This window comes from Neovison vison, chromosome 1, assembly GCF_020171115.1.
Source record: "Neovison vison isolate M4711 chromosome 1, ASM_NN_V1, whole genome shotgun sequence".
In the NCBI taxonomy this organism is placed as follows: Eukaryota; Metazoa; Chordata; class Mammalia; order Carnivora; family Mustelidae; genus Neogale; species Neogale vison.
The window spans coordinates 148,292,590-148,302,885 of NC_058091.1; the positions used below are offsets into that span (position 1 = coordinate 148,292,590).

The 10,296-nt window shown below is 46.3% G+C and overlaps 2 protein-coding genes and 1 non-coding gene across 3 annotated transcripts; 1 reads left to right on the forward strand and 2 right to left on the reverse strand.

Annotated features, from left to right (window-relative positions):
- Positions 1–2,007: 2,007 nt before the first annotated feature.
- TRNAQ-UUG lies at positions 2,008–2,079 on the reverse strand. Its single transcript has one exon. It is a non-coding gene; the product is annotated as a tRNA-Gln (tRNA).
- A 3,967-nt stretch (positions 2,080–6,046) lies between these two features.
- LOC122914107 (histone H2B type 1-C/E/F/G/I) lies at positions 6,047–8,130 on the reverse strand. The gene has a single exon (XM_044260747.1). The coding sequence runs from the start codon at positions 8,105–8,107 to the stop codon at positions 7,727–7,729; it is 381 nt and encodes a 126-aa protein (XP_044116682.1). The 5' UTR covers positions 8,108–8,130; the 3' UTR covers positions 6,047–7,726.
- Positions 8,131–8,419: 289 nt separating this feature from the next.
- On the forward strand, positions 8,420–8,843 carry LOC122913980 (histone H2A type 1-H). The gene has a single exon (XM_044260627.1). The coding sequence runs from the start codon at positions 8,420–8,422 to the stop codon at positions 8,804–8,806; it is 387 nt and encodes a 128-aa protein (XP_044116562.1). The 3' UTR covers positions 8,807–8,843.
- The last annotated feature ends 1,453 nt before the right edge of the window (positions 8,844–10,296 follow it).

Genomic DNA, 10,296 nt, shown 5'->3' on the forward strand with positions numbered 1-10,296 from the left:
GTTTAGCGAACAGGGTTTCGGTGCTGCTCGTGGTCTCCTCCCGTGGGCCTCCTTCCCTCCCTCAGTTGACTGGGATGGAGCCAAGGTGGGACACGAGTAAGAGCCCAGGAAGGGCCCAGTTCAGAAGCCGGTGTCTCCTTCCTGAGGAAGGAAATAGGGCATCTTCAGCCCCAAACCCTGCTTCCTGGGGAACACTCAAAAATCTTCAACTTACTCACAGACGTGCAATTAGTGCTCTCCGGAGGCTGGGCCCCTGACAGACTGGGCTCCTTACAGCCAACAGGAAATCAAAACTAGGCCCATGCAGACCTCAGGATGACTGGGCAGGAATGCAGTGAAAGGAGCCTTTCTTCCCGGAGGTGAATTTTCACCTAAAACAGGCAAATTACAGTGGTCCACCCCCCCACGCCCACCCCTCCTGCCTTTAGCTACCGAGGGGTCTCATTAAGAGAAGCCCTGGTTGGGGCCTTGGACTGCTGGGTTTGGATCAGGTCATAATCTCCCTGTCAGGGGACTAAGCCCCTGGTCTGGGCCCCGCAGTCAGCAGGGAGTCTGCTTCCCCTTTGCTCTTCCACTCCCCACTATCCCGTGCCCTGCCTGCCCACTCCTTCTCAAATAAATACAAAAATAAAAAATAAATAAAATTAAATTTAAAAGATTACTTTTTAAAAAAGTCATGGTTGATGTTAATCTCCAAGGAGCCGGGTGCTCCAGTCTTGGGCCAAGCTCATTCTTAGTGTGGGCAGAGACTAGGGGTCATCAAAGGAAAAGGAGGCAGAGGAAATCTGGGAAGAAGCAGAGCAGAACGTCTGAGAACCCAGCAGGCACACGAGCTCTTCTGGGTTCTGGGATGATCTAACCAGAACAGGCGAAAGGCTCTGGGCTCAGCCCGTCTTTGGGAGCTCCTGTGTCAGCGGGGGTCTGTGGGACGGAGAGCTGAACGGCCAACAGGCCCCAGGACCAAGCCCTCTCGCTGGAGAACGTGAGGCCTTGAACATGGGGGAGGGCCTATTAAACAAGCAATTAGGACAAGTATGAAAAGGGGATTTGGGGTTCCTGAGGAGACACAGAGGAAGCACTTAAGCCCAGATAAAGAGAGCCAAGGATGGCCTCAGGGAGAAGGGCTGAGTTAATAATGGTCTAATTAATAAATAGTCTGAATTAATAAATTAATAAAGGTCTAAGTTAATAAAGGAGCAGTGGGGAGAGAACCGGACCTCGTAACAAGAGGCCAGAGAGGAAGACAACCACTTAGCAGATAAAAAATGAGAAGGGGAGGGGAATGGCAAAATAGAAACCAGTTCACCCTGGCCGGTGACTAGAAGCTATGGGGGCGGGGGTAGGTGCGTGGCAGGAACAGTGACAGCGAGGCTGGAGGTGTGGGCAGGTAAAGGCGGCGGTCACCGAAGGGAGCAAGCCGCCCCTCGAGAGCCGAAAGGCTTGTCCTGGGTGAGAATCCTCTACGGGGCCACCAGCGGCGGCCGCCCGCACGAGCGAGGGCACAGTCTCCCAGCGCGACCCCCGTCGAGAGCAGCGGTAGCACGAAAAGGCGAGGGCAGCTGCGGCGGGACTGGGCGGCCCGAGGGCAAGGCCGCAGACGGCGAGGGCACCTGCTCGGCCGTGGGCTTGAACGCCGTCCTCTGAGCGCCGCGCAGGGAAAGGCCAGGCCGCCGGGATTGCGTTCCCAGGCCAGGTCCCCAGCTCTTCTCAGGTTACACGTCCCACACACTGCCCCTACTCCACCCGCCTCTCACCAACCCCCTTCCCCCGACACCACCCCCGGGTCCCCGCACAGTTTCCAGGATTGGCGGCTGCTTCCTGCGCGGCTCTCTGCCCCTGGTCTGTGGGCTCAGATTTCCGATTATATTAATGCTCGTTCTGGCTGCTGTATTGGCTGGATTACGAGGGGATAGGGAGGGGAGGGGGGAATGTTAGTTTTAAGAGGGGAGATAGCAGGAAGAAAAATGAAAAAGAAAAAAAAACAAAATTGTAAAGGAAAAGCAACGAAGGTCCCACCGAGATTTGAACTCGGATCGCTGGATTCAAAGTCCAGAGTGCTAACCATTACACCATGGGGCCGGCGGGGTCCGTTTCCTAACAGGTATCTCTTGTGATAAATATGCATCACGGAGGCGCTAAATGCCGATTGCTAAAATTAAGCCCCCCCCCCCGCCCTTTTTCCAATCAAACCGTACCGCCCCTTGCAGGGGTATTTTGAAAACGTGTGAGTGCTGTAGTTGTCTCCGTGGATGGGGGCAAAAATGGCTTTTACAGGTCAGGACCAGAGGGGGTGGAAGTCCTGAGATTCTCAGGAATCCTAGACAAAGAATTATCCCTAGGGCCGTGCAGATTTCGTAAACTGACCTTGTCTGTTTCGTCTGGTTTTCAGGGGCCTTTTCTAACAGTGACATTCCTGCTCCCACCTTTGTCCCCTTCTATCCCGAATCATCAGACACACAACTTGCAGGGCAGTGTACGGCCTTGTTAGGACTCTGACTTTTATTCTGAGGTGGGAGGTCCCAGTTTCTGCTTGGGTGTCCTGGGAGATCACCTTTGCAATGGTCTGCCACCACATGAGAAGTCTGACCACGGTGAGGCTTCCTGTTAAGAAGCCCATACCCTGTAACTGGCTCAACCTGGCTGTCACATGACAGACAAGTGACTGAAGATGCCCGCAGATGATTCCAGTCCTCAGCACCTATTCCAAAAACCACCCTGGGCCAGGAAAACTCACATCTCCAGACATCCCAGAGGCATCCTGATCACAGAATCCATGAATATAACAAAATGTTTGCTTTATGGCAACAAAGTTTGGGCTCGCTTACTCTGCAGTCACAGTAACCCCCCAAAAACCCCCCTCTAGAAACAGCGGTTGTCCCTATCTACTCCCTCAGTGTTGCCCAAGAGGACTGTCCTCAATTTTTTTTTGTCACCATAAATAATTTGTTTATGAATATCAGGGTTCATGTTTTTTTATGGGACTGTTTACGATCTTGTTATATACTTCCCAAAATGAGTACTGTTTACATAATTGTTAGCCTTGGGGTTTGCAAGAGTTGTATGAAATGGGAAAAGTTGAAAATATGAAGTAGATGACTAAGGATACGAAAACTCGCCCCAACACATCCTCTAAGCGCTATGTATTGTTATTCCATTAAGCAGTAAAAAGCCATCTGTTGGGACATCAGTCCCTCAGTGTCATTCCAGATGTCTTGGTGCTGGGGGTATGTATGGCTGGGAACAAGATTCTTGTTAGAATTCACCTCTTTAGGGAGAGTTTTATAAGAATGTCACTTGCTTCCCTAGATCTAGATCCTGGTGGAGATGGGGCCATTATCTCTTTGTGCAGAGCTTACCTGCGACTATGCAAAAAACTTCCAAGTTTTGAGGCTCAAGGGAGGCATTAAGTTGGACTCAGAGAAACAGGCAGACATGTGAAGCAAAACTTCTCACCCCATTACTCCCTTTGCTACAAGCACACCGGCCTCTCTTGCTGTTTCCAGAATATGCTAAGCAGGGAGCTGCCTGGGGTACTTCGCCCTCATTCCTTTCACCTGGAGCAGCTTCCCCCAGATGGCGACTCTGTCAGCGCTCAATGCAGCGCTGGTGCCCCAGCGAGACCCTGTGCAAGGGTCTCCCAGTTCAAGCTGGGACTCCCAGTTCCTTACCCACTTCCTTGCTTTATTTTATACAAACTACTTCATCAAGGGGTTGATATAGTTTAGATTTTATTGATTTATTTCTGATTGTCTGGCTCCCTCCTCCCCTCGATGTGCCACAAGAACAAGAAATCTCATAGACTTTTTTTCTCCTCCATGCTAGACTAGTGTCTGCTGTATAACAGACGGTCCTATTTTATGATTAGAGCCATTAATTTTCTTTACACACAGAGGTAAAGTTATGGGTCCTCCAATGATTTGCGTGACTAATAACTGGGATTTGCAATAATGTGCATATTCTGCTTCCTTTAATGCGTGATGCTGAATTATGTTCGTGTTACACATGGTCGCAAGCTCTGTGGATTATTCTGGCCTTTGTCACAGTTTCTGTCTTGCTCGCATGTTCTGAGACAGACTGAAGAGTAAGTTCAGAGAGGAAAATGGGAGGTTAAAGGAAACCAATTTAGAAAAAAAAAACGTGCATGAAAGATGATGGGGAATGTTTCTCTACTAAATGTAGAAAAAAAAAAAAAAAGAAGACCCTTTTTACTGACAATAAGCCAATAAACACACTCGAAAGGACTCCCGGATAATAGACGATAAAACCCCATCAAAGGATGCTAGGTGCCCCAATTGTCTTGTCTGAAAAGAAATCTTCTTCAACCTCTTTTCTATTTCTTCACGTAAAATATGAACTCAAGGCTGCCCTTTGGGGTCCTGCCATGCTGCCTGGTCGATATGGAGTTCTGGGCCAGGGCTTGAAGCTGCTATCCGGTTGTTTTCAGTTAAATAAAAACACAGGAGTATGATTTGATTTGTAAGGGGTTTCCTGAGACTTCGTAGACATTGTTGCACAGATCATGACCTGTATCCGCCCACAGTGTGCCATTCTGATCCCCTGGCTTATTTGATCATAAGCTACAAAAGTAACAAAGTTGCATCATGAAGTCTTCCCTTCAACCTGTAATAAACACTTGTAAGATTCCTCCCCTGCTTCCAAAACAGACAGGTGATGCTTTCTGTCTCTCCTTCATGCTCATGGAGTGAAGAAATCCTACAGATGCTGGATTGATTTAGTAAATAATTTGAGAGTCTGCTTCACTTAAAAAACCAAACACTTATATTGGCATCTAGAATTTGGCATATTTCAGAATCTTACTTGATAAGCTCTTCACAGTTCCTACCTAGTTGTTTTATCATGAGGTCCTCTCATCATTTTAAGGACCATACACATAGTACTGAATGAAGCCCCGGGTGTAAAATTCTGTTGGACTCATTGGTCAGCCCCTTGGGCTGCTCCCTTCTGCCTACCCTTGCAGACTTTAGTCCCGCCAACTATTATGAACTCCTGGAATGTGACACCCACTTTCTTACTTCACCTGCCTAGAACAGTTTTGTACTACCCCACTACCCCCCCATACACACTGGGAATATTATCTCTCCAGTGCTCCTGAGGTTTTCCACACACATCTTTACTGAAGTATTCATTAATATTATTTTCTCAATATTTGAGCAGGGGGATTCTCAGATTTATTTATTTATCCATTCATTCATTCATTTATTGGCAATGCATACATGATTTAAGAGCATAAAAGGGTTACTTAACGTTGAAAAGATCCTCCCTTCACCCATGACAGCTTACCTAGTAACCTTCTAGAGATATTTTGCAATCGTATAAACATACATGCAGAAAATTCTACTGCATACTATCCTGTATTTTTTGCACTTACCAATAGATCTTGGAAATCATCCCATATCAATACCCAGAGAAGGCTGATAATACACGGTGGTTGCAAATATGGCTTCAGAAGCCAGATTTTCTTTTTTAATTATGTTTTTACTATTTATTAGCTGTGCAACCTCAGGGAACTTACTCAACCTCTCTGAATCCTCATTTTATAATCTATAAAACAGGCAAGTAGTCATTTTAACTCATCAGGTTGTTATAAAGATTTGGTAATTGGATGTATGTAAGCAAACTTTTAGGACATTATTTGGTAAGCAATAAACACCAGCTACTGTTATTATGAAGAACATTCTCAATTGTTCTTACCATCAGACAGAATAATGTCCTGTAATTCATTCCTTCATTTTTGATCACTCAGATTGCTCCTTGTCATCTATTCTACTAACCAGGCTGTTGCAAAAGCCTGTAATATGCCATTTTGTACATGGTGCCACCCCAGAGGTGGTGTTTCTGGTTGTAAAAATATATGCTTTTTTTTTTTTTTAAGAGGGAGGGTCTTTTATTATTATTTTTAAAGATTTTTTATTTATGTATTTGAGAGAAAGAGAGACAGTGAGAGAGCATGAGAGGGGAGGTTAGAGGGAGAAGCAGACTCCCCATGGAGCTAGAAGCCTAATGTGGGACTCAATCCCAGGACTCTAGGATCATGAGCTGAGCTGAAGGCAGTCACTTAACCAACTGAGCCACCCAGGTGCCCAAAAATATATGCATTGTTTTGAGAGATATTGCCAAATTTTCCTCCATGAACGTTTTACCTATTTTCAGGAACACCAGTGGTAACTGAGAAATAAGGAATTCCCATCCCTAACCCAACATACAATGAGTGGCCTGTAAGAATAGTAAATGCTAAATAAAATATTAGTTAATTGGATGGAAGAATGGTTTAGGAGGTACAGTTGGATTTGGAAGAGTAGCAAGAAAAGCATTTTAAAATCCACTGTGTCATTCATTTGCTGGTGAAGTCACTGATTATTGGAAGGCAAAGTACAGATAGTTAACTTTAACTGATCACTTCGAGTTGGTCTACTATTACACAGATTTATTTTAAAATCTGGGAAGAGTAATAAATTACTGTCGTTTTGTCAATACCTTGATGCAATAGGGTGGCAGAGGATTGTACATAGAATTTGGGGCAGAGTATAATGGGTTTACTGCTTTCCTGTAGCAAAATGCTTTCCTATTGTAATAATGTGTCTTCACTTTTATAATTTCATGTGATTCTAATACATATGAAAAGATACAAGGGCAGAAAACAAATGAACACTGAGGGACTAAAAGCTGCAAGCTCCCTTACATTTATCTAAGTAATCTTCAACTTATTCCTATTTTAGAGGAAAGATACAAAGATCCATGCCTTATGTAATGTGCTGCAAGACACAAGAGCCTAGAAGTGGCCCTGGTGGCCCTAAGAACCTAGTTGGGCTCTGGGAACAGTTAAGGCCTGATAGACTTGAATCAGTTAATTGCTGTGTAAGAATGACTGGTAAGAGCCAAGACCTGTTCTGGGGTTTCATTCGTGCTCTTCAGCCTCCCAAAGGTGGGGATTACGACCTAGAACGGGAAGTAGATCCTACTACAAGCAGGGACTCAAAGTTTGGAAGCTTAAATTCCACTCACCCCACTTCTTTTTTTTTTTTTTTTTTTTTCTGTAGGACCTCAGGTAAGTTACTTCTGTTTTGCCTAATTTGAGAGTCAAGAGAGGACTGTGCCGTAACAAGCGGAGGTCCATATCCACTAACTTCTTTTTCTTCCCTCAAATATTCATACCGGCGTCTACAGGACACTCCTATCCCTGCAAGGGCACTGCAAAGTCCGCCTTGCCTTCCCCCACGACGGCCTCAGCGACCCACGAGAAGCTCCAGGGACGTACCTCCCTCCACCTTTGCTTGCAAGGAAAAGGGGGCAGAATCCAGCGGTGAAGCTTTCCGGCCTGCGCTCTAGTTTTCAACTTGGTCTGAAGGGTTCAAAACGCCTTTTGCCTCGAGTGCACCAGTGTTTGACTTTTGTTTTTAGTGATCCCGTCTATACCCTCAACATCAAGTCTAGCTGTGGCAAAGTAGGAGGGGCTGTGACTGGATCTGGGTGATGGCAAGTGCCACCATAACGCGGTGCACAACATGCACGGACTGCCAAGCCCGTCGTCTGGCTTCACTTACAGGAGATCCGCGGGGTGCTCAAGGTGCTCCTGGAGAAAATGATCCGGGATCCAGTCACTGGGACTTTTCAATAGACAAAGCGCAACAGCTCTTTCTTGGTAAAAAAGTTAAGTGGCTCTGAAAAGAGCCTTTGGGTTGGAAGACAAGACGCTTACTTGTCATGTTTACTTGGAGCTGGTGTACTTGGTGACGGCCTTGGTGCCCTCGGACACGGCGTGCTTGGCCAACTCCCCGGGCAGCAGCAGGCGCACGGCAGTCTGGATCTCCCTGGACGTGATGGTCGAGCGCTTGTTGTAGTGCGCCAGGCGGGACGCCTCGCCCGCGATGCGCTCGAAGATGTCGTTGACGAACGAGTTCATGATGCCCATGGCTTTGGACGAGATGCCGGTGTCGGGGTGCACCTGCTTCAGCACCTTGTACACGTACACCGAGTAGCTCTCCTTGCGGCTGCGTTTGCGCTTCTTGCCGTCCTTCTTCTGCGCCTTGGTCACCGCCTTCTTGGAGCCCTTCTTCGGGGCCGGCGCCGACTTGGCGGGTTCAGGCATGCTGGAGACACTCTGAACGCGCTCAGGAGACAAGAGAAAGTAACAGCGAGCAAAGCGCCACTTGCCCGTCTTATATAGAAGCCCTTATGCAAATACGGTGTGAGCTACACTCCTTTCTGATTGGTGACTATCCAGGCATTAGTGCTGCCCAATCAGAACGCAAGGATCCCAGGGTCGCATTTCCATTGGTTGAGATGAAAGTGCCTCCTTAGGCAACGCCAAACCTTGTTTTTCGCGCCCTAGAACGGTTATAAAAGCTACTGTCCTTGCCCCTCCCCCGCTGCATTTGCTAGTGGCGCATTTGGTCTCGGGATGTCCGGACGCGGGAAGCAGGGCGGGAAAGCGCGCGCCAAGGCCAAGACGCGCTCGTCGCGGGCGGGTCTGCAGTTCCCGGTGGGCCGCGTGCACCGCCTGCTCCGCAAGGGCAACTACTCGGAGCGCGTCGGGGCCGGCGCGCCCGTGTACCTGGCGGCCGTGCTCGAGTACCTGACGGCCGAGATCCTGGAGCTGGCGGGCAACGCGGCGCGCGACAACAAGAAGACGCGCATCATCCCGCGCCACCTGCAGCTGGCCATCCGCAACGACGAGGAGCTCAACAAGCTGCTGGGCCGCGTCACCATCGCGCAGGGCGGCGTGCTGCCCAACATCCAGGCCGTGCTGCTGCCCAAGAAGACCGAGAGCCACCACAAGGCTAAGTGAGGAGGAGGATTAAAAACAACAAAAGAACAAAAGGCTCTTTTCAGAGCCACTTACATAATCCTAAAAAGGTGACACTTTTTTTTCACTTTGTCTTAAATCAATCTCACTGGTGGAATATTTTTCTTGCCAGTTAGGCTTTAGTCTTAGCTAATCCTTAACCCATGTCCACACTCAATTGGTATTACAGTGTCCAAGTGCAGGCAAACTTAACACAATGGTTTATTGGTTACTGTGAATCGAGGCTACTTGGGAACGGCCAGATTATAGACACAAGATCTTCCTGTTTCCCTGGAAAGGAGGAATTAAACGTATATGAAAAACGCCCTCCTGGTACTAAGGTAAAAAGGCAGTCTTGTCACTGGACATAAATGAACTCTAAAGGTAAGGAGTTGTAGACAAACCTTGTTAACATTTTTACTAAATCTACTGCAGCTCAAGTTCTGCTATTTCCTCACTAAATCATGCTCCCAAATGTCGGTTTTCTGTATTCTGTCAAGTCCTCACACATTTCTCTAAAAAATATAAAAACTGGCTCTGCGGTTATTTCTTTGGCATAAGAAGTTTAAGTGGGCCTCTGCTTGTAATCAAACGTGCTTTTCCTCCTGTTCAATCTGTCCCATGTCAGTTTATTTCTTTAGCCAGGTAGGGTCGAAGGGTAGGGGGTGGGGGGAGGTTTAAGAAGAAAAAATTATTTTCCATCCCTACAGTATTTAGGATACATTGCCAATGCCAACAAGTTGACATTTGTGAGCTTGACTATTATTTTATTATTTATTTTATTATTTATTTTAAAGTCATTTATATTGAATATACAAGGACAATAAGTTGACTTTTGATGATTACCTAAGTCTGTATCTGGAAATTCTTTCGGGGTGGCTTATGGGTGACAAATTTTACTATCAAGTCAAAGCGGCTTTGGGGGGGGGGGATCCGGGAATGGTTTCCCTAAATAGTATACAGAAACCCACTGGGATTGTCAGCAGGAAGGTAGTAAATCTTGTATCTTAAAAAATTTGCCTTTTGAGAATAATTTTTTAAGTGATGCTTACTGAAAGTATTCAAATACGATGTGTAGTATTCTGCTTATCCATGTTTTCTACCTGACAGCATATAGATTACCACACTGCCAAATGAGATCTTAAATACGGCAGTAACAAGCTTGGTGGTAACAAGGACAACACTGAATAATATCAACTTGATTCCGAATTTTGATGATGGAGAACCACAGTTAAAAAAAAAAAAAAAAGGATCATTTCAGAAAAGCCAAATGCTGTTTTGAGAAGAGTGAGGTAAAATATCCTAGTATTTTGTTCATGTTTCTATACGGGCAAAGCTAGATCCTTTTATTCTAGGCCTCAGAAAGGAGTGGAATATTTACTCCATTTACTAGTTTTGCCATCTGAGGAAATGGAGGCACAAAGACTTTCTTCTGTTTCCTTTTTTATTGAATCTTAATGTACTTACACTTTTCTTAAATTTTTATTTCATGA